The sequence below is a fragment of the Mastigoproctus giganteus genome, chromosome 1 (assembly GCF_048544385.1).
Source record: "Mastigoproctus giganteus isolate SK-2022 chromosome 1, ASM4854438v1, whole genome shotgun sequence".
In the NCBI taxonomy this organism is placed as follows: domain Eukaryota; kingdom Metazoa; phylum Arthropoda; class Arachnida; order Uropygi; family Thelyphonidae; genus Mastigoproctus; species Mastigoproctus giganteus.
Window position 1 is genome coordinate 262,858,634 of NC_143575.1, and position 25,379 is coordinate 262,884,012.

A 25,379-nucleotide genomic window follows, 5' to 3' on the forward strand; every position below is an offset into this window, starting at 1 on the left:
ACTTTCACCTCTGCCAGTGGCTACTGTTAATCTATTAGTCTTTGTATCCCCCCAATAGATTTATAAAGGGAACAATAAAGAGATTTATGAACTCCCACTCAGTTGTCTACTGAGTAGGAGTTCATAAATCCTTTGTAGACAACTTCTTCTGAAATACGCTGCAAAAATTCAAACCCTTCCTGGACATCCAGCATGGCAATATTCGTGTACTCCAAAATGGGAAACTTTATATGAGAAGAAACCTAGCATATGCAAACCTGCTGACATACGACTGAAAGAAATACTTTCCCAGTGGAACTTAAAAATGGATAAAATCTACCAAGATTACCCCCACATATATTCCCCCCATGGGAAATCACCTCAGCTGACTGTGAGGTCCCAAATCAATATATGAAACAGCTGCATTTCTTTTATGCAATGCAATTCTCTGATTACTCACATCTGTACACTGATGGCTCCAAAACAGATACACATGTTGGTGCTGCTGTGGTCCTGCCAAATAGCATAATCTCTCAGTCTCTTCCAATAGAGTGTAGTATCTATAGTGCTGAACTGTTTGCAATAAGTCTCGCACCAGATCACATTGCCAAAACTTCCCTCATAAAAAATTTTAATTTTTCAAACTCATTAAGTGCAATATATGCTTTACAGCTACAAAATCAACCATCTCATCCGTATCTAAGAAAAATTCTCTCCTGCTTATCACTTAAGACAAAAACCAAAAAGTCAGATTCACTTGGATTCCTGGACATTCTGGAATACTGGGCAATGAATGTGCTGATAGGCTGCCAAACATCCGTCAAATGAAAGTTATCACCAGTATAAAATTCCGCACAGTGATTTTAAAAATGTTATTTGAAAAACCTCTGAAAATATTTGGACACACACCTGGAAATCTCAAGAAAACAACAAATTATATCAAATCAAATGGCAGCCGAAATCCTGGAAATCAAGTTTTCGGACAAACAGACACGAAGAGATTATACTCGCCCAGCTTCGCATTGGGCATACACATTTAACACACTCTTATCTTCTGATGAAAGATGATCCTCTACACAATGTCCTCCGTGTCTAACCATACTAACAGTAAAGCATGTCATCATAGAATGTCCATGTTACCAAATTGCCTGCCAATCTGCTTTCAGATTGCATGCAAATGAACAATTAAGCCTTGAACTCATTATGGGAGAAAACTCAGATATAAAGGAACTCTTTACATACCTCAGCCTAATAAACATTACCAATCGCATCTAGTATTCAAACATCAGTATTAACATAACTGAAATAACAAAACTGGAACAGACGCAATATAGCCAAAGCAGCTTTTGCGCCACAAAACCACAAACAAAACAAACAACTAGGGAACATATGTTTGGAAAAGATCCAATTGTAAAAGTTCAGCAGTGAGGATAAATAGCTGCACTGTTTCTAGAGGTATATATAGGCTGTTTCAGTTCAAATATTATGAGTGGTAATGGATAAGTAGCATTGAAGCTTTTTTTGGAATGATGGCTTATATGTGATTGAAGCATATAGTTCAGAGAACACAGTTCCTAACACATTTGTGATCTCAGCAGGAGTAAAGATCTCCCTCTCATTCCAGTTAAGAATAGGTGAAGGTAATGTAGGGTATTTACCATTTAGCTGCCTTATTTTTTCCAAATGAAGTTTAACATTGACAAATGTAAAGTACTACATATGGGAAACAGTAACCCCAGATCAACGTATCAACTCTGTGGTGCTACGCTGACAAGGTATAAGGTATAAGGTATGTTCGTGTCAGACGGCACCTGGGATTTCTCCCATCTCCGCGTGTGTTTCACTGTATCGAGGACAGTACACTGTCAAGCCAGAGACTTGAAAGTGTGTGGGTCGTGTCTGTGCAGTGTGATATGTTGTGCCCATTGTTTATCCGGCTAATTGGCCGCCAGGCCCCTAGTGGGGCCCGACGTTGCCCATACCCTGCCACGTGGAGGCTAGCCGGGTGTATCCAGTATCACAACAATTTGCTCTGGCAGGTCCTGCCACCTAGTTTCCTGGGATTTCAGTGGCTAGGGCCTATTTAAAAAAAAAAAAAAAAAAAATTTATGCATTTGACATTAATGCTTAATGGGATTGCTGTTAGGAAATCGCTGGTTAGGGTTGAACACTAAAGAGATGTGTTAAAGGCCAAATAGGTCGGGCAAAATTTTGATGTTATTAAATTTAGACATGTAACGCTAGATAAAAGCTGATAGTGTTAGATATCTTAGAGATTTGCACAAAACCGGTAGAATTTAGACGTTGGTTATAATTTGGCGGCATTGTTAAGGGGTGTACTAGGTCGATTTAGTGAGAGAGAGAGAGAGGGGGGGGGAGATTGAAGACTGGGGAGGAAACAGATAGAAGAATAGGGACGGATAGAGTAGACATCCCCAAAGAGGTCAGTGGAGACGAGCCCCACCAGGCGAAATATGGGGGGTAGGCAGGGAGGAGAGGAGACAGAGATCCGTCTCCTCCATTCCCTGCCTGGGGATGGGGTTTTAAAGGGAACCAGGTTAGAGTACCCAGTTCGGATCGCCAATGGCGTGTTGGCAGCAAAGCCGCAGAATGTCTTCGTCGGTGTCATGTCCAAGGAGTGTCGAATCCGGTATGAAGGTCCAGCTGCCCATCCCGCTCTGGGGGTGGGATATGTTAGCTGGCAGTGGGGAACCTACCAGGTGAAGGGGTGCTACGCTGACAGTGGTAGAGAATGAAAAGGACCTGGGGGTAATTGTGCAGGCAGATATGAAGTTCTCTGAGCATTGCAGATGAGCTGCAAGAGTAGCTCATGGTGTCTTGTCAATGATATACAGGAATTTTTCTAGCAGGGACAGGGATGTGATTATTCCCTTGTATAAGGCAATGGTCAGGCCACACCTTGAGTACTGTATACAGGTCTGGAGGCCTCATTTCAAGAAGGATGTAGAGCTGCTGGAACGAGTACAGAGAAGGGCAACAAGATTAGTGAATGGAACAAAGGGTTGCTCCTATGAAGAAAGGCTTAAGTTTTGCAAATTACAGAGCCTGGAGACTAGGCATCGGCGAGGTGATCTGATAGAGATGTATAAGGCTTTGAATGGCTTGAGCATGCTCAATGCCGATGGGATTCTTCCTCTTGCTCAGAATAATCACTTGAGAGGGCATAAATTCAAATTGAGGAAGGACGGATGTCGGATAGATGTGCGGAAATTTGCCTTTAGCCAGCGGGCAGTTGGTTTTTGGAGTAGACTCCCATCGCTTGTTGTTGTTGAAGTTGATGGCCTAAACAAATTTAAGGCTCAGCTGGACAGGTATTTCGAACGAACGGAGGGGTGAAATGGGAGTAGTGTTTTTTTTTTTTTTTTTTTTGGCTGATGCTGAATAAGCTTGCTTTCTTGCATCATATGCCTCTACTAATGCTAATGCTAAATTATTCCGGCATCAGTATCTTTGTTGATTGATGAACAAATTTTATCCAATAGTCCTTTTTAGCTTTTTGTCGAACGTACATGCTTTGGCTTTAGTTTTGGGTATGTCTGTGGTTTCTTAATTGAGATTGCGGGTTGGCAGCTTTTGCAGCTGATAGTATCTGCATTGTGATATGCTCGGTGACAGTATCAATAGGAGAAGACTCAGTGAGCTGATCATCAAAAGAGACATGGTTGGTATATTTTATCCAGTCTCCCTATGGAAAATTTCCATTTTCTGTGTGTTTCTGTTGTTTTGGAATGGGTGGTTTGAATTCTGCATATCAGTGGATAGTGATCACTACTGAGAGGATTGTCATGCACCGCCTACTCGACAGTCAGGAAGAGGATAGGAAAGCAGATTGAGAGATCTATTGCACAGGTTGACTCAGTAGGAAAATGGATGTAAGTGTATAAGCCAGTATTTAGTAGTGTTGGAGTCTGTCTAGTAGCATTTCAGAGAGGTCTCCGCATCCATCTGAGATGGGAGAACCTCATAATGGATGATACCCATTGAAGTGTCCTAATAAGCATATTGGGGATAGTAATTGCAAAACAATGGTTTCCAATTCATGAATTGTACATGGCTGATTGGGTGGAAGATATATTGAAACGAACATTAAAGCAATGCCAATTATTATATGTGCTACAACCTTCTAAGGAGGTTTGGAGAGCAATATGCTTACAAGGAAATTTTGAGTGTACTGGCTACTCATCTGTGAGCACTATTTGTAAAGGACCTGTCTTGCTGAAACGGTGCCAAGTGATTGTGACTAAGCAATTTTTCTATGGGAGAAATCCTAGGTGCCGTCTGACACGAAGATCATGGATTGTACTTCCAGTGCGATTTACAGTTCCTTTTTGTCCTTATCATTAAAAAAATCTATTTATTTTATAACAGCTCTCGTAACAAAAGTCCCTGTACAGAGCAAGGAAGGAAAGCCATCTTTCTTTATTTTCTCATAGTATCTTACTAACCCCTACTACTCTTTGCTTGGACACTCCAGGCACTGCTCCTGCCTCCCCGTGGTGGGGCCGGAAATCTTGGTAGAAAGGTCTCTCTGTCAAGGGCTATAAGGAGCAAAGATGGACCATACCAATACTGACTCTTGCAGGATCAATGCCCCATCACATTCTAGAGAGCAGGAAGATTACAACCCTTCCTATGCAAAGAGACAAAAGAAGGATACAGACCAGAATATCTGGCCTCATTTCCTTATAATACATTCTTTGACTGACCAGCCAGTCAGCAAGCTTTCTCCTTATCTGATCCTGACAAGTTTAGAGAATGTCGCTGGCTCACCAAAAATGGTTCGCAGACTAAAATCAGGTGACTTGCTTGTTGAAACAACACAATCCAAGCATTCTGACAAGCTACTTAAATTGAAAACACTTGGAGGAACTTCCATAGAAGTGTCACCTCATGCTACCTTAAACTACTCAAAAGAAGTTGTAACAGAATGGGATCTTCTACATGTATCCGAGGAAGAAATTAAACAAGAGCTTTCAGAACAAAATGTTATTCAGGTAAAAAGAATACTAATCAAAAAGGATGGTTCGCTACTTCCAACCAGAAACATTATACTAACTTTCAACTTGTCAAATCCACCAACATCTGTAAAAGTCGGATACTTGAACTGTCATGTCCGACTGTATATACCGAACCCAATCAGATGTTATAAATGTCAAAAATTTGGGTATTGACAGACAGTATGTCGAGGGACTGCTGTGTGTGCTTCATGTGGATCTAAAGACCATATCCATACTGAATGCTATGCACAAACCTTAGTGTCCAAACTGTAGAGGCAACCATTCCGCTTACTCCAAAGACTGTGAAACATGGAAAAAAGAAAAAAAAATGATTCAGAAGTATAAAACAGAGCACAAAGTCTCCTACCCTGACGCAAAGAAACAAATATCACCAATTACAATAACATGCTCATATGCAGCAACTGTCCAACAGCATAAACAGATAACTGCTGTTACCACCACTACCACTTCAGTTCAAACCAACGTTACAGTCCCACCAAACATCTCTATTTCTGATTGGGCTTGCTCAATCCTAGCTCCATCAGCAAAATCAACTTCAATCTCAACTTCTAATCAAGCCATAAATACACCTGTTACAATTCCGCCAACAATGCCTTCTATGTCACGGCCAACCATAAATACTAAAAACCTAGATATAGATGACAAACTCCCTGCCCATGATCATATGGATACATGTGAAAAAGAAGAACCAATCTTAGAGATACATGCTGAGGAAGAGATGGAAGTTCGCCCAATTTTCCCCAGAAAAGAGAAAAAGCCTGAGCGATCCAAGCAGAATCCCACTTGTAAAAAGTCAGAAACAAATACAAACACAAAGCCAATATAATTCACACAATAATACAGTGGATTTGTCGAGGTTTCCGCAGTAACCTTGATGACATTCGCAATCTAATTGATAAATATCACCCGGTAGGTGTCTGCCTTCAAGAAACTAACCTAACTTCACAAATAAACGCAGCAGTAAACCACTACTGTACCCATAGACAAGACCGACAATTTTCCAGAGGAGCTCATGGTGGAGTTGCAATCTTAATTGATTCCAAAATTCCGTGTAAACGCCTCCAACTACAAACTTTTTTGGAAGCAGTTGCAGTTCAAGTCTCAATACAATTTACTTTCTCACTGGTCTAACTCTACCTCCCCCCCCCCAAATCAAGAATTTTCTCTTTCAGAATTGGAAGAGTTAGTAACCGAGCTCTCACCTCCGGTCTGTATCATGGGAGATTTAAATAGTCACCATCCCATGTGGGGATCCCATCACCAAGACAAACGTGGTAAATTGATTGAGAAATTACTGGAAGAGCAAAACCTCTCTCTCTCCTTAATACTGGAACTGAGACATACATCCATTTGCCCACTGGAACAGCCTCTGCAATTGACATATCCATATGTTCACCTGTCCTATATCCATTGATTGAATGGTCAATATTGAATAATCCACTAAATAGCGACCATTTTCCTGTGGTCTGCAAAATACTAACAAATGATGTTGCACATCACGATGGCCAAAAAAGATGGAGATTCCATAAAGCTGACTGGACTAAATATAAAACAATTGCAGCAATAGATGAACAAATAATCACCACTCAGCCCATAGACAATTCTGCATCTCATGCCACAAATCAAATTTTAATAGCAGCTGAAGCTACAGTTCCTCGGTCATCTGGAAAATACCACAAACATGACACAGCATGGTGGACTGAAGAATGCAGTATGGCCAAAAGAGAGAAGAATAAAGCTTGGAATCTCTTCCGAAAATATCCCATTTTCATCAATCTCATAAATTTTAAAAAAGCCAGAGCCAAAGCTAGATATCTCCAACGTAAAAGTAGAAAGGAATCATGGATATGTTTCGCCTCCACAATTAACAAAAATACAGATACCGGTGTCATATGGAACAAAATCAGAAAACTAAATGGGAAATTTATTTCAGTTCCAACTCCACTAATAATCTGGAATGGACAGGAGATAACCAACCCCAAAGAAATCGCAAACTTACTGGCAACTACTTTTGTAAATATATCAGCAGTATCGGCATATACTCCATCTTTTCAGAAAACGAAAACTGTAGCTGAAAAATACAGACTAAATTTTAATACCAACCAACAACTCCCATATAACCAGCCTTTCAACATAGAAGAATTACAAAAAGTTCTGGCTAAGTCTGGGAAGAGTGCAGCAGCACCTGATGGAGTTCACTATGAAATGATCCAAACAACTTAATCAAAAATCTCTAAAGGCATTGCCATATGCTATACAATAGAATTTATATGGGAAACTACTATCCAAATTCCTGGCTTCACTTCCTTTTAATTGCCTTACCTAAACCTGACAAAGATCATACGATCCCTACAAATTATCGACCAATAGCGCTAACAAGTTGCCTTGGGAAAATCCTCGAGAAAATGTTTCCAGAAACCAGGTTAATCTGGTTTCTGGAAACATATAACGTACTTAACATAAACCAATACAGATTTCGTAAAAACAGATCATCTCTGGATCCCATGATAAAAGCAGAAGCAAATATCCGCAGTGCTTTTCTAAGGAATCATCTAATAATGATCAGTCTTGATATAGAAAAGGCCTTTGATACTACCTGGTGATACGGCATTCTTAAAGATCTCCACAGTATTGGTTTGCGAGGAAACTTACCACTGTTGGTAAAAAACTTTCTGAAAGTTAGAACCTTCCAGGTAAAATATCAAAACAATCTGTCACAAATATACACACAGGAAGAAGGAGTACCCCAAGCACTCAGTGCTGAGTGCAACCTTGTTTGTCATCAAAATAAACTCTTTTATAAAAGACCTGCCAAAAACAGTTGAAACATTTCTTTATGCAGATGATGTTACTATTTCGTGCCACTCACCAAACATGAACATGATAGAAAGACAATTACAAAGCGCAGTGAACAAAATAGAATTGTGGACTAAAAACAATGGCTACAGATTATCACAACAAAAAAACAATAGCCATATACTTCTGTAGAAAACGAAAAATGCACCCAGATCCAGAAATAAAACTAGAAAACCAGCTGATACCTCTAGCAAATAGTATACGTTTCCTTGGCCTGATTCTTGATAAAAAAACTTAACTTTTTGGAACACATCAAATACCTCCGAACAACCTGTCAAAAAAAACTAAATATTCTCAGAGTTCTTTCTGCAGTGAAGTGGGGAGCCGATCGGTTCACACTTCTTCACCTATACCATGCTATAATCAGATCAAGACTTGACTATGGGTCCCCTGTGTATAGCTCGTGCAGACCAAGTGTCATCAAATGGCTAGATTCCATACATCATAGTGTCTTACGAATCTCTTTAGGTGCATACAGAAAATCACCAGTACAAAGCTTATATGCAGAGACTCATGAGCCCTCATTATATCTCCGGAGGCAAATGCTGCTATTAAACTATGCAATTAAAATCCGAAGTCTTTCTCATCACCCTACTTGGCAGTATCTTTTCAAACCCACAGTAAATAAACCAGCTGGAATACAACTAAAAGAAACAATCTCAAAATGGGGCCTAAGCTTTGACAATGTACATGAGGATAATAGCATAAGTATTCCACCATGGCACACTTTCACGCCAAATTGTGACACTTATTTTTAACAATGGGGAAAAAGCACTCTGGCAAATGTCAACATAAAACAGATGCATGTAGCCCACACATCACAGTTCTTGGAATACCTTCATATATATACAGATGGCTCTAAAACAGACACCAAAGTTGGTGCTGCAGTGGTCTTTCCACACACTGTTCTCTCACAGTAACTTCCAAACCAATGCAGTAGCTATTCTTCTGAACTATTTGCCCTACAAATGACCTTAAAATACATAGCTTCTTCCTCTCTTCTAAAACATCTCATATACACAGATTCATTGAGTGCAATACATGCTCTCCAACAAAGACAGACTCCATCACATCCCATTCTCTATCAGATACAAGCTCACCTTGTGAAACTTAAAAGCAAAATGAGGCAAGTAAAATTCTGTTGGATCCCAGGACATACAGGCATTGAAGATAATGCAGCATGGATTTGTTAAGGGAAAGTCTTGTCTGACAAATTTGATAGGATATTATGATGTGGTTACAAAGGAACTGGATGCAAAAAATAATTTTGATATCATATATTTGAATAAATGAGCTGATAGAGCAGCAAAGAATCCTACAAACACAAACCAAAGGCTTTGCGAAGTTCCATATACTGATTACAGACCTATCATAAAACAGCTTCTCCACAATCAGTAGTCACAAATGTGGAAAAATGAATCAAACAATAAACTGTTTCAATTAAAACATGAACTACAGCCATGGAAATCGAGTCTTCGCAATAATTGGCACGAAGAAGTCATTATATCTAGACTACGCATTGGACATACATATCTCATGCACTATTATTTACTCACCAAAGCAAATCCTCCAGAATGCCTTCACTGTTCTTGTCAAAATCATTAAGGATACTTAATGATTTTGTAATAACTGAGAGCAAAGTGGAGGAGAAATTGTTGAAGTTAAACATAAGAAAAGCACCTGGGGTGGATGGGATCTATCCAGTTATATTAAAGGAGGCAGCAAAGCAACTAAGCAAACCCCTAGCCATAATTATGAGAGCATCCTTGGACTCAGGGGAGGTTCCCATGGACTGGAGATGTGCAAATGTATCCCCAATTCTCAAAGGGGGATCAGACCAGTTAGTTTAACTTCTGTTCTAGGTAAAATAATGGAGTCGCTGGTTAAAGATGCATTGCAGGATCATCTAGACAAGACTGCAGCAATAATTCAACACAGCATGGATTTGTTAAGGGAAAGTCTTGTCTGACAAATTTGATAGGATATTATGATGTGGTTACAAAGGAACTGGATGCAAAAAATAATTTTGATATCATATATTTGAATTTCAGAAAAGCTTTTGACACTGTTGCGTATGGAAGACTATTGTACAAATTGGAGCAGAATGGTATTAAGGGTAAGTTGCTACAATGGATAAAAGGATGGTTAAGTGGGAGAAGACAGAGGGTGGTAATCAATGGGTGCTGCTCTTCGTGGACTAATGTTATTAGTGGAGTCCCACAGGGTTCGGTGTTGGGTCCACTGTTGTTTTGTATATTTATCAATGATATTGATGAAGGTATATCAGGCTTAATGTCGAAGTTTGCAGATGATACAAAGGTTGGCAGGGTTGTTAATGACAGTAATGGCAGTGTGCTACTGCAACAGGATCTAGATAATTTGGGCAGATGGGCTAAGAAGTGGCAACTGAAGTTTAACCTTGACAAATGCAAAGTACTGCATATGGGTAGAAGTAACCCAAGAGAAACGTACCAACTGTGTGGTATTACACTTAAGGTGGTAGAAAATGAAAAAGACCTGGGAGTAATTGTGCAGTCAGATATGAAGTTTTCTGAGCAATGCAGACAGGCTGCCAGGGCAGGTCATGGGGTTTTGTCAATGATATATAGGAATTGTGCTAGCAGGGAAAAGGAGGTGATTTTCCCTCTGTATAAGGCAATGATCAGGCCACGCCTTGAGTACTGCGTACAGGTCTGGAGGCCTCATTTTAGGAAGGATGTAGATTTACTTGAACGTGTACAGAGAAGGGCAACAAGATTGGTGAGGGGAATGAAGGGATCCTCTTACCAAGAGAGGCTTAAGTTCTGCAAATTGCAGTGGCTGGAGACTAGGCACCTGCGCGGTGATCTGATTGAGGTGTACAAGGCCTTGAATGGGTTGAGCACGCTGAATTCTGATGGGATCCTTCCACTTGTTCAGATTACGAACTTAAGGGGGCATAAATTCAAATTAAGAAAGGACAGATGTAGAATAGATGTGCGGAAATTTGCCTTTAGCCAGCGGGTGGTTAATTGCTGGAACAAACTTCCATCTGTTGTTGTGGAAGTTGATAAGTTGAATAAATTTAAGGAGGAACTGGACAGGCATTTGGAGGGAATGGTGTGATTTTTTTTTTTTTGGCTGATGCTGCATAAGTTCATACACTTGCTTTCTTGCATCACATGCCACTACTACTACTACTCACTGTAAAACATTTCCTTATAGAATGTCCACAATACCACATGGCGCGACAATCAGCCTCCCTAGAAATTTCCAAGATTCTCTGACCTACTGTAGTTTTTAGTGTTTTGCACCAACCTTGCATAAAAATAAAAATAAAAACACCAAGGAAACTGAACTTTTGATAACTGTGTTTATAATAAATTACAATAACCTGTATTTACAATAAATTTAACTTTACAATAAACTATACATATGAATTATTAAAATCTGCTACATTACAATCAATAAAATGCATTAAAATATACTAGATTAAAAGCGATAAAAATTGTAGCTTTCAAAGGCTCCAGCCTTCTTCTTCAGCGGTGTTTTCTTGTTCTGCAGTACATCTTTAAATATCAGTAGGTTAATGGTACTCCTCACGTGTTTTCATTCACACGTGTTCCGTTCTCTTGCGTTGTGGAACCGGAAGTGGCTCGAGCGGAAGTCATACGGAACCGTTCATCCCTTCTGAGGATAGTGGTCTCAAAGATGGGATGAATCCGCGTACCTCTATCTCTATTAATGTTAATTGTAGAACAAATCCGCAAACTCTCGAGCCACTTACGGTCCCAGAACTTATGCGCCCGATCGGTGATGATAGCATCGTCCGGGGAGATCTGGTGTTGCTTCTCCCAAAAATGCTCGGCCACGGCGGACTTGCCATATTCCGCATTTCTTATTGCCTTATGAGACTTTCTCTGCTTTGTATTTTTGGGTTTTTTTTCTTCAACTTCCATTGCTCACAGGATTTAGGAAAAGCTGATAGTTGCCTGTACAGTTTGGACATCATTATGATTCAGCATTGCAATCAGTATGAATCAGTATCTTTTGATCCACAGTTTGAGCAGACTGGATCTCCTCCGGCAGACAGTTTGGGAATTCACAAACGTCTGATGCTTGTAGCACCTTATGGGGTTGGGTATATAGGGATGAATGTGGCAGTTTAAGTATCCGGCTTTTACTGATGAAGGAAGGTTCGGTGTAGAGAATGTAAGTATGATGCTATGAGTAGGAACAAATTCTCAGTCTTTCTTGAACATTATTCGCTTTTCTTGAGTAACTTTCTGGTTCTATAGTTCTTGAACAATCTCCTCCTCTGAAACATTTAAAAGGTCCCATTCGGAATTGACATCTTTAGAGGTGTTAAGAGTGGAATGAGGAGATACTTGGGTCCTCTGTTGTTTTGTATATTTATCAGTGATATTGATGACGGTATATCAGGCTTAGTGTCGAAGTTTGCAGATGATACAAAGGTTGGCAGGATTGTTAATGACAATAATGGCAGTGTGCTACTGCAACAGGATCTAGAAAATTTGGGCAGATGGGCTGAGAAGTGGCAACTGAAGTTTAACCTTGACAAATGCAAAGTACTGCATATGCAAAGTACTCAATATTATTTATAAATACAGAAAACAACAATGGCCCAACACTGAGCCCTGAGGGACTCCACTAATAACATTAGTCCACGATGAGCAGTGTCCATTAATTACCACTCTCTGTCTTCTGCCACTCAACCATCCCTTTTTCCATAGCAACAATTTGCCACCAATGCCACACTGCTCCAATTTGTGCAGCAGTCTTCCATGTGCAACATTATCAAAAGCCTTTCTAAGATCCAAATATATAATATCAAAGTTATTCCCTGCATCCAATTCTTTTGTGACTACCTCATAGTATCCAATCAAATTGGTCAGGCAAGACCTTCCTTAACAAAACCATGCTGTGTCTGAGCATGGTTTTGTTAAGGGAAGAAAACCATGCTGTGTCTGAGCTATAACTGAATTCTTGTCAAGATGATCTTGCAGTGCTTCTTTAACCAGTGCTTCCATTAATTTTCCTGGAACAGAAGTTAAACTCACAGGTCTATAATTACTTGTGTCAGCTTTTGATCCTCCTTTGTGAATTGGGGTTACATTTGCACATCTCCAGTCTGTGGGTACCTCCCTTGAGTCCAAGGAAGCTCTCATAATTATGGCTAACGGATTGCTTACTTCCTTTGCTGCCTCCTTTAATATAACTGGATAAATCCCATCCACCCCAGGTGCCTTTCTTGTATTTATCTTCAACAATTTCTCCTCCACATTACTCTCAATTATTACAAGATCATCTAGCTCACTGGCAGTGTTTACTTCATCTATGGCATTCCCCTTCCTTAATAACTCCTCATGTGTGAATGTAGATGCAAAATATTGATTTAGTTTGTTAGCTACCTGAGCAGGATCATGAACAGTTGAACCATCGATATCAAATGGACCAATCTGATTCATCCCCTTCCTTCTAGAGTTTACATAAGTAAAGAACTCCTTGCTGTTTTTCTTTGCATCCCTTGCCAAAGATTTCTCGTAATCTGTCTTCGCCTGCCTAACCTCCTTTGTAACTTGGTTACAGATCAACTTATAACTTTCATAGGCTTCTGTGTCACATGTTAATTTATATGTATCCCATGCATTTTTCTTCTCTGCCATATATCTCATTAGTTCATCTGACATCCATTTAGGCCTGAACCTTGAACAGTATTTCTTAGTTGGTATGTAAAGCCTAGTAGCTTCCAAGATTAGTTCTTTGAATGCTTCCCATTTTGAGTTTGCTGTTGGTAACATCATCAGTTGGTCCCACTGTACAGAATTTAAATACTGTCTCAGACCATCGTAGTCGCCTTTACGAAAGCAACAACCCTTCCCTTTACCCTTGATGGTAGTTACCTCCTTGAGTAAATCCCACTTCAGCACACTGTGATCACTGCCACCTAGTGGTTCCTGTATCTGCAGATTCTTAATGCATGAAGAATCACTACTGATAATCAAATCAAGAGTATTGCTCCCGCTAGTTGCTTCCTGAACATGCTGATGTAGAAAACAATCATCCAATAAATCCACAAAAGCCTTGCTAGTGTGTGATTGACCAACCCACAAATTCCAGTCAATATCTGGGAAATTAAAATCCCCCATTATAAGACTCTCTGATTTACTCGCCCACTCTATTTCCTTGTACAGTTTCTTATTATACTCATCAGAGTCATTAGGCCTATAGCACACTCCTACTTTCAATTTTGATTTCTCAATGCTTATGTCACATCAAACTGACTCGACACTGCACTTGTCCAGCGATGTCGACTGGCTTCACTTCCTTGAATTTTATGTGTTTCTTAACTAATAGCATAACCCCTCCTCCCTTCCTATCCTGTCTATCCTTTCTGTAGACGTTGTACTCCCCAAATTCCAGTTCTGCATTCCTTATATCTGTGTGACACCACGTCTCTGATATCCCAACAATATCTGCCTTTGATGCTTTGAGCAGTACCTCAAATTCATCAAATTTATTTACCAAACTCCTAGCATTGGTGTTCACGCAAGTATACATGCGCCTGTTATTTTTCTATTTTACCCTAACATAACCCATGTGTTTACTTGTACCCCAATGACTCCCAGCAGTCTCTGAAATAACCTGCATCTTATTTTCCAGGCTGCTGCTCATTCCAATAGAAGCAGTGCAAGAATCACTTTCGCCTCTGCCATTGGCTACTGTTAATCTATTAGTCCTTGTATCCCCCCCAATCTAGCAGTTTTCCGACCCACCTAACACTGCCTTGATAGCATCAGCAAACATTGTTGCACCCTTTCTATTTAAGTGTATCCCATCCCTGTAGAAGCAGTCTCTCCTGTTAACAAGTACAGACCAGGCTGAAAAAAATTCTACCCCTTGAGCCTTGCACAATTTTTCCAGGGCCGAATTGATCGATAGGGCTCTCATCATATACTCCCTCCTATCATGTCTGGGCAGAATTGCAGACACTTTCAAATTCAACCCTAATTCACGGCTTTTTTTCAACAGTGACCTGTACTTGTTAAGTAATTCCGCCGGTTTGCTACTCTTAATATCATTAGTGCCAACATATACAACTATATCACCTTTTGTGCCCTTAAAAGATGATATCTGCATGTCATCAACCTTTGCCCCTGGCAGACATATATTACACAGTTATATTACACAACAAATAATGACAGCAGCTGAATCTGCTATCCCGAAATCATCATTTAAAATCCGACTCCATCCAAAAATGTGGTGGAATGAAGCATGTAGCATTGTTAAAAGAGAAATAAATAAATCCTGGAATCAGTTTAGAAAACATCCAACCACAGCCAACCTCCTACAGTTTAAAAGAGCAAGGGCTAAGGCTTGTTATGTAAGATGAATGAGTAAAAAAGAAGCATGGGCATGCTATGCTGCCACAATAAACAGATTGACAGATACTGCTAGAGTCTGTAAAAAAATCAAATGTATCAATGGCAAATACTCATTTGCTACTTCGCCGATTCTATTTCTGAAAGGAAAGGAAATTTCTATACCCGAGGAACTTGCAAATGCATTTGGCTCGTCTTTTGAATCACTCTCAGCTGTTTCTGCCTATGAACCAGCCTTTCAGATGCTAAAATGCAGTACAGAAAAGTATAAACCGAATTTTAATACCGCTCTCCAACGTTCATACAATCTGCCGTTGACCATGACTGAATTGCTTAATGCGCTCACAAAAGTGAAAAACAGTGCCCCAGGTCCTGATGGAATTTATTACGCAATGATTTCCCATTTAAGTGAAAGATCATTAAGTGCTCTCTTTCTACTCTATAATAGGATTTTCTTAGAGGAATATTACCCCACCAGCTGGTGCCATTCTTATGTGCTAGCCTTCCTGAAACCAGGAAAAGACCACACAGATCCAACAAACTATCGACCTATCTCCCTAACACGTTGCTTGGGAAAAACAATGGAAAAAATACTTAACACCCGACTAACATGGTATTTGGAGACTCAAAACATTCCGAGTCCAAGCCAGTATGGTTTTCGGAGAAGTAGATCGATGCTTGATTTCATTATCAAAGCGGAAGCAAATATTCGGAAAGCCTTTCTAAGAAATGAACACTTTTTTATGATATGCGTTGACATCGAGAAAGCATTTGATACAACTTGGCGTTATGGGATTCTTCGCGACAATGTAAAGCTGGTCTTCGGGGTCATCTTCGGAAATTTATTCAGAACTTCCTATCGAACAGATCCTTCGAAGTCCTCTTCCACTCGTCACTTTCTGGAACATATGTTCAAGAAGAGGGAGTTCCCCAGGGCTCAGTGCTGAGTGCAACACTTTTTGGCATCAGGATCGATTCTATAACCAATTGTATACCTAACACAGTTGATGCATACCTGTATGCTGATGACCTTGCCATCTCATGTCATTCTCAAAATATGCGACTTATTGAGAGACAACTACAAGGCACCATTAATAGAATAGTCTCTTGGGCCAAAAACAATGGCTACAGAATTTCTAAATCGAAAACAAGTGCAGTACACTTCTGTCGTAAACGTACATTACATCCTGATCCAAACCTTCAGTTAGACTCCCATTGTATTACATTTCAACCAAGTACTCGTTTTCTTGGTATAATACTTGATAAAAAATTAAACTTCCTTAAACATATAAAATATATTTGTACCAGCTGTCTTAAGAAACTAAGTATTCTCAGAGTAATCTCCTCTATGTCATGAGGTGCAGATCAGTATACATGTTGCTACATTTATACCGCTCATTAATTGGATCCCGCTTACACCTCAGCCAGGCCAAGTGTACTGAAATGGCTTGATCCCATTCATCATAGTGCACTTCGAATAGCACTGGGTGCCTTTCGTACATCTCCCATTTTAAGTCTATATATGGAAGGCAATGAACCGCCGCTAGACCTTCGGCGACAAATTCTTCTCCTAATTATGCTGCTAAAATCAGCAGCTTTCCACATCACCCGATATGGCAATATCTCTTCAGACCAAAATGGGGGAACCTCTATCGAACTAAATCACGTCTCAACAAACCATCTGGCATTAGGCTTCAAGCTCTAAACACTAGCTGGGGACTCAACATGAATAACATAATGCAGGATACTAGCATGGAAATCCAGCCATGGCAAATACCCACAATACATATTGAAAAATACTATCAGAAATGAGGAAAGAATAATCTTCCAGATGTTAACATCAGACAATTACATCTGGCCCACTTCACTCAGTTTAGGAGTTACGTGCAGCTATATACAGATGGATCCAAGACTGCCAGTAAAGTTGGTACAGCTGTAGCTCTGCCAAATGCTATCATCTCCAAACAGCTCCCCTCAGAATGTAGTAATTATACTGCTGAGTTGTATGGTATCTTACTAGCCCTGGAGAAAATAAAAGAAGCCTCATATACTCAATCCATAATATATACCGATTCATTAAGTGCCGTGAATTGCATGCAATGTAAACGCCCCAACAGTCATCCTCTGGTACAGCAAATCTGGACTCAGTTAATGGCAATTCATGCACGTGGTCACCACATTTTTTGTTGGATTCCTGGACACTCTGTAATCCCAGGAAATGAACAGGCAGATTTAGCTGCCAAAAATGCTTCAAATCCTATCTCTTCCAATTTCAGGACACCTTATGTTGACTATAAATGCATTATACAGCAGACCTCTAAAGAACAGTGGAAATGTATATGGGAAAAAGAAACAAATAATAAACTTTTTGAAATAAAGAAAGAACCCAAACAGTGGCAATCCAGTCTGAGAGGAAACAGAAAAGAAGAAACTGTACTAGCACGACTGCGCATTGGTCACACATACCTCACTCACAGTTATTTATTAAGAAAGGAAGATGCCCCACAATGCAGTAACTGTTCATGTCCACTCACTCTAAAGCATATTGTTATCGAATGCCCACTATATCTAAGAGAACGAAAAACTGCTTTCTCCTTACTTTTCAAAAATTGCAATCAATTAACACTACATAATGTTCTAGAAGATCGTCAGGATATGGATGACGTTTTTGTTTTCCTAAAATCGATTGATAAATATCACCTTGTTTGAATTTTTATCAGAATCAGCACCAACAACAAAGATATACTAGTCAGAAATCAGTGTATTATAGCCACAGTTGCTGATGCACTTTGGTAGGAACCCCACTAAATGATGTAAGTTTATGGAGAGATTCAGTCTGGCCCTGATGGTTTCAACTAAATAAGTCTCCAGATCTTGTACCATTTTTAGGTGATCCGGATACACTTCTAAGCATTTTTGAATATGGAAAGGTGACAGTGTACCTAGTGGCTGATTCGTTAGTGAATGCAGTATAAGGAAAGATGGAAATTCTGTTTTCATCCTCTTTCAGGTTGGATTGTCATAATTGTTTTTTTGCAGATCCATAGGTGGATTTGCAGGTCTTTAGCAGAGGGAAATTTTCATTTTGCATGATTGCTTCTTTTAGTCCTGGAAGAATAACTCTTCCTTCCAGGTTTCTTGCCCCACCACAGGGAGGCAGGAGCAGTTCCACAAGGTGACAAAGTGGCTGTTAGTTGTGTTAGTGATAAAAGAAAAAGTTTCCTTTATGAGTTTTTGCCTACGTCTTGTAGAGTGAAAACGACATTCAGAACAATACAGAATCTGTATATGGCATAAAAGCTTTTTAGAAAGTTCACTTTAATGAATGCACTTAGATTGCTTTGTCACGGAATGCTTGGCACCCGGGGCTGCCTCTTTCATGATATACTGTTGTGTATAATGTTCAAAATGTTTTCCTTTGATTAAGCATTGTTTTTTATTTATTTATATATTTTTTAATTTTCAAATTGCAGTTATTCAAGCTCTTGGTGAACAGTTGAAAGTGAAACAGCAGGTTATAGCTACTGCTACAGTGTATTTCAAGAGATTTTTTGTCCGGTAAGCATTTGTTTGGACTTTTTTTGAAGCTAGTATCATAAACTTAAAAGTATGTAAAAATTTGAAAGGTACTGCCAGTGGTGAGCTGAGAATATTTTAGCTATGGGCTCGTAAAGATGGGCTTTTGCTGACTTTTTGATGTGAAACATCCTTGGGGGTTCTTACAGAGTAAGTCTGACTGGTTACGGAAGTGATGTCATCTGCAGCTTCTTTCAGAGGCGCTTCCCACACTCAAACCACTAGTCTGTGCCTAGCACTCGCTAATAGTGTGATTAGAGTACATGACGCATTTTTTGTGACCGGTACGATATCTCGAGTTCTAACTTTTTAGAATTTTTGAACAGTATGACATCACAATCATACTTCCTTCAGTTACTACTGCAGTAAGTGTGATTACAACAACACAAATATTTGTCAACAATTTTTTTTTTTTCCTTCTTCCATTTTCGTTACATTCTATTGTTAGGTGCCCCCAACAGCTTCATATGTCCTTTCAACTGCAAAATCCGGTACCTTAATCGACGCTGTTTTCCAGAGACATTTAGATACGTTGCAGTTGCAAGTATACGTCTCTTACTTTAGTTATCATAATTCCATTGTATCTTGTCTTCTAGAAATTATGGAAATTTGTGTATGATCAATAAAATATTTACAATACAAAAGTTCTTTTATTTCGTAATCAATATATACAAATCAAAATACCTAAAAGAAATGAGAAGGATGTTTCTCATAAAACCATCTACCACTTTTTTAAATATTTTTTTTTTTTTTTTTACAACTAGGGAAATATAATGGATACATATTTTATGATAAAATTTTAATATTGCAAATAAAAAATAACATGAAATATTTCCCATATCACAAATAACATAAAAATTATCACAAAACATTCTACAATATAAAAACAAATACTACATAAAAAAACAAACTATCTTAGAAAAGGTACATACAAAAATCACAGATTACATGACAAAAATTATTACACAAATATTCAAGAAAAATTTATTCTAAAAATTGCCATATAAAATTTACTTCTTTATTAATATTTGTTGTCGATCTTCTGCTTTTCTCAATAGATGAGTGATGATTACAGAGGAAAGATTTGACATAATGATCTGGATCATAAATTGAAGCAATGGTTTTTCGTTTAGATGTATGGTCTGCAATGTGTTTAATTGTCAAATGTTCTTTTTATTATTGCAATATTATTCATTATGCTGAAAGCTCGCATAGCTTCAGCTCTGCTAATCGCAATAGTTTCAGTTATATTTCTTGCTTTTTTAATTGAAAAGCCAATTTCATTCGATTTTAAAGTTAAACTGTCTTCGACAAAATCTTTAAAATCATTAATTTTTATTTCATATTTTATTAGAAAACTTAAATTTCTTATTTGTTTTTCATGCCTCTTGCCATGAAGACGAAAGTTCTTCCATATTCCATGATTTCGGGTAGCATATGTTAAAAATTTCTTTCAATTCCTCATTGTCAATGATATTAGCATTAGCATTAGCATTAGTAGAGGCATTTGATGCAAGAAAGCAAGCTTATGCAGCATCAGCCAAAAAAAAAAAAAAAAAAAAAAAAAAAGTAACATAAATAAATAAAAATAACCACTTCCACTTCACCCCTCTGTTCGTTCGAAATACCTGTCCAGCTGAGCCTTAAACTTATTTAGGCTATCAACTTCCACGACAAGGGATGGAAGTCTGTTCCACCCACCAACCACCCGCTGGCTAAAGGCAAATTTCCGCACATCTATCCTACATCTGTCTTTCCTCAATTTGAATTTATGCCCTCTCAGGTGATTTTTCTGAGCTAAAGGAAGAATCCCATCAGCATTGAGCATGCTCAAACCATTCAAGGCTTTGTACACCTCTATCAGATCACCCCGCTGGTGCCTAGTTTCCAGACACTGTAATTTGCAAAACTTAAGCCTTTCTTCGTAAGAGAACCCCTTTGTCCCATTCACCAATCTAGTTGCCCTTCTCTGTACTCGTTCCAGCAGCTCTACATCCTTCCTGAAATGAGGCCTCCAGGCCTGTATACAGTACTCTAGGTGTGGCCTGACCATTGCCTTATACAAGGGAATAATCACCTCCTTATCCCTGCTAGAAAAATTCCTATATATCATTGACAATACACCATGAGCTACTCTTGCAGCTCGTCTGCACTGCTCAGAGAACTTCATATCTGCCTGCACCACCACCCCCAGGTCCCTTTCATTCTCTACCACTGTCAGTGTAGTACCACAGAGTTGATACGTTGCTCTGGGGTTGCTGTTATATCATTATTTTCTTTATGTTGCATTAATAACTGATCCTTTAAGGAGTGGTCTCAAACTCATATTGCATGTGGGCTGAATGCACGATCTGAAAGCAGCTGACGGGCCGGAATAAATTTTTTTTTAACAAACTGAGAATAAATATATATATATTGCACTGTACTTACTCTTAATGTATGGATGCCACCCCTTTATAACCTGGTGTTACGCGTGAGTGGTGTGTTGCATGTAAGTTTATAATAAGTTTGGAAATTTTACTTTTAAAATTTAATTTGCCTCGAACATGGTTTAATTGAAAATTTATTTCAATAATGTTGAATTGTATTTTCTACAATGTTTTTCTCTATATTTTCTTTTTATTTCTCAAACTTATATTTTTCTCCTCTCCCTGGCTAAAATTATGAGACTCTTTCTTTCGGTTAAATTTTCTTTTCTATTTTCTTTAAATGCCCAATCACTTACTAAATATTTATCAAAACATACATAAAAAACAATAATAATAATAATAAAAAAGGAAAAAATTCAGATTTATATTTATTTTCTATCTGAAACCTAAAGGTTGGTACCGGCAAGAAATTTCTGTTGGTTACACTTTGTAATTCAAACGTATTGACAGCTAAATATTAAATTTTCAGACTGACATTTATTTAAAATAATTCTAATATGTCGAATTAACCACTAAATAACTTACTTTTAACTTAAACTAAAAATAAACACATTATGAAAACTTTCCAAGTGGGACAAAACTTGAGAATAAATAATGACAACCTATTCTCTTTCTTTTATTTATTAAATTTTTCTTTGACACATACAGAAAAAATACTATGTTTGTATGTAAATAATTATAAACTTCTTTATTTCATACTACAACTTGACACTTGATGGCATTTCGATTCTGATAAAGTTTGTAGCCTTGGAGAAAAATTACTAGAAACTATCTTCATCATGGATTGTAGATGCTCATCGGTCAATCGGGTTCTTTTCTTAGACTTATTAATTTTCAACTGCAAAAAAAACTGTTCACATATAAATGTACTCCCAAACAAAGCGATTATTCTTATTGCAAAAATTCGTAACTGAGGGTATTTATCTTTTGACAAGTACGAATAAAAGTTAATCAAATCTGTATCGTCAAATCTTTGAATAAGATTTATATCACACTATAAATTAATTAGCTCCATTTGTAGATTTTCTGGTGCGTTATTCATGTTCGTTTTTAATGGTAATGAAAATAATGTAAAATCAAACTCCAAATCATTAAAATCTTTAAATATTTCTTCAAATTCTTGTCATAATAATGCTATTTTTCTTGCATATTCTTGAGATTTTTCATTTGAAATAATAGGGCAGGATTTAAGATGTAGGAAATGTATGAAATTTTTTGATTCCAGTTGTGTTTCCCATAATTGCAATTTAACTTTAAAAACTTTAATACAAGAATACATGTCAGTGATAAGTTTATTCTTTCCTTGCAGCTCTTTATTGAGAATATTTAAATGGCTGGTTAAGTCAACAAGAAATGCTAAATCTGTTATCCCTGTATCATTATGTAGCTCTTTGAAGGTTTAATTTTTTTGTGTCATGAAAATTTTGATTTCATTTATTAAATCAAAAAAACGTTTTAATACAGCTCCTCGACTTAACACCTCACCTTGTTATAATAAATCATTTCTCTGTACTCACTTTCAATTTCTTCAAACAATGCAACAAATTCTCGATGATTAGAGCTTGCCCATGGATAAAGTTTACTGTTTCCATAACATTATCCATCTGCAAACTTTTGGCACAAAGTGCTTCTTGATGAATAATGCAATGTATAGTGCAAAAATTATTCTGAAATTTTCTTCTTTCACTATATTTCTTATTTTACTGCTACTCCATTTTTTTTATTAACCATAGCAGCTGCACCATCACTTGCAAATCCAACCATTTTATCTCAACTTAATTTATATTTATCTATTACGGTTTTTATTTCAGAAAAAATATCCTGTGCTCCAGTTTTTCCTTTCATAGGAATTATTTCCAATAATTCCTCAATTACTTCAAATTCATCAGTAACACCTCGTACGAAAATGGCAAGTTGTGCTATATCTGTGATGTCAGTACTCTCATCAACTACTATTGAGAATGCTGCAAAATCTATACTTTTTTCTTTTAACTAACATCGTAAATCACTAGCGATTTTGTTAATACGTTCCGCTACTGTGTTGGCTGACAAACTAATATTTTTAAATAATTGTTGTTTGTCAGGACAAAGAAGTTCAGCAGACTTAATCAAACAATCTTTAAGGAATTCGCCATCAGTAAATGGTTTTTATTGTTTTGCAATGATGTGCACGAGAGCAAAACTTGCGTGAACTGTTGCTTCACTGGATTTATTTGCTTCAGTAAAAAAATTTTGTTGTCGTTGTAAGCCAGATTTCAGAAACTGTAACTTTCTTCCCTCAGTTTGCCTTCCAACATTTCAAATTTTTCTTTATGATTCGTTTTGTAATGGCAACGTAAATTGTATTCTTTTGGAACTGATATTCCCTTATTACAAATAAAACATACAATTTTATTGCGCATAACACCACAAAAGTACATAATTTCCCATTTATTTTGAAAAACCCGTCCTTCTTTGTCCACTTTTCTTTTACCCTTTGTTAAAGACGTCTTGCAGTTTAATCTCTTAATTAAAATCACTATTATAATTTTATTTACAACTTTAATTTAACAAGATGAATTTTCATATGAAAGCAACACTCAAAAGTTATGCACAATTCTAAACGATAGGTATTGATATAATGTAGAATCTACATTATATCAATACCTATCATTTATCTTTAGATCTACATTGTAGATCTAACAACAAGCACAAATAAACAGGTTTTATAAGCCATACGTTAGTTTGTCTCCATCTATATAGCAATATGAACTGCGCAGCTATGCATCCAGCTAACAAACTAGTGACTGACTCAAGGAAAATATATATCAGAAGTACCAACTCAATAGAAAAAATCGGAAACACCAGAATACTGAAGCGTCACCAACTGTCAGCTGGCGAACTAAATTTACTAATTGTACCGACGTGGGAAGTTCTCCCACCTTACCCCAGTCACATGGCCTGGCATACAAGCATACAGTGACAAAGACAAAGCCCCAACCTATTCATTCTATCTCCTTTTCCTTCAGTAGCAGTCATGCACATAAGCTCAGTCCATATCTCTAAAACTATAAGCACCGTATTTACAACAAATACATAATTGAAATGTATTCGCGGCCCATGTAAAATTGCTTCAGGGGCCGGATGCAGCCCGCAGGCTGCCAGTTTGAGACCACTGCTTTAAGTATCAAATTGAAGCAATGGTTTTGTATTTAGATTTATAGTCATATCTGCAACGTGTTTAATTATCGAAGATATTCTTTTTATTGTTACAATATTCATTACGCTGAAAGCTTGCTCAGCTTCTGCAGTCCTAATCTCAGTGGTTTCAAGGATATTTCTGGATATTGAATATCAAGATATATTTCAAGGATATTTCTTGAAATTGAATATTCCCTTTTCAATATCAAGGATATTGAAAAGGGAATTTCACTTGATTTTAAAGATATACTGTTTTCAACAAAATCTCTAATATCATTAATTTTTTTTTCCGGATAGCATATGTTTAAAATTTCTTTCAAATTCCTCATCATCAATGATATCATTATTTTCTTTATTTAATTTAAAATTACTCTGTTGCATTAATAACCAATCCTTTAAGGATAAAACAATGCAGTTTAATCAACTTGTCACAAGGTAAATTTTTAAATGTATTTTTACTTTTGATTTTGATTCCTTCAAATTCTTTCTATTTCAGCACTCTGTCAATTTTAGCTTCATTATTTCCTTCAGAATTTTTCAAATTATCAATAGCACGATAGTTCGAATAATTAATTTATTTGCTTTTACTATAGTGCTGCTGCAACTTTGTAAAGCTTCTGATAGAGTGCTGCTGCAGGATGTCAATCATTAGTGCTAAATCATTAAGAAATTCCAGATTTAAAAGTCGGTTTGATAATCCTGAATATTTAATTTTGGATTAAAAATGTTTGCACAAAGTGGGATAGTCCTTCAAACTGCAATTGCCATCCTCAAGACACAAGCTGATTATTGTAGCCCAAATGCACGACCAATCTTTATAATTTCCATATTGAGTTATTTAATCATCCTTAAATCTCGCTGCTTTTTGGATATTGTTGATATAATGTATACAGTTTTTATTTATTTATTTATTGCCTGTATACCATTATATTTTGGAA

At 37.6% G+C, this 25,379-nt stretch overlaps 1 protein-coding gene across 2 annotated transcripts in view; it reads left to right on the forward strand.

The window, feature by feature from the left end:
* Positions 1-25,379, forward strand: part of CycC (cyclin C) — a 226,468-nt gene that overhangs the window by 40,641 nt on the left and 160,448 nt on the right. For both annotated transcript variants that reach the window (XM_090386000.1, XM_090386009.1), the window contains exon 3: positions 18,730-18,814. In XM_090386000.1, the coding sequence (XP_090242126.1) occupies positions 18,730-18,814 (85 nt within the window). The remainder of the gene's footprint in view (positions 1-18,729; positions 18,815-25,379) is intronic.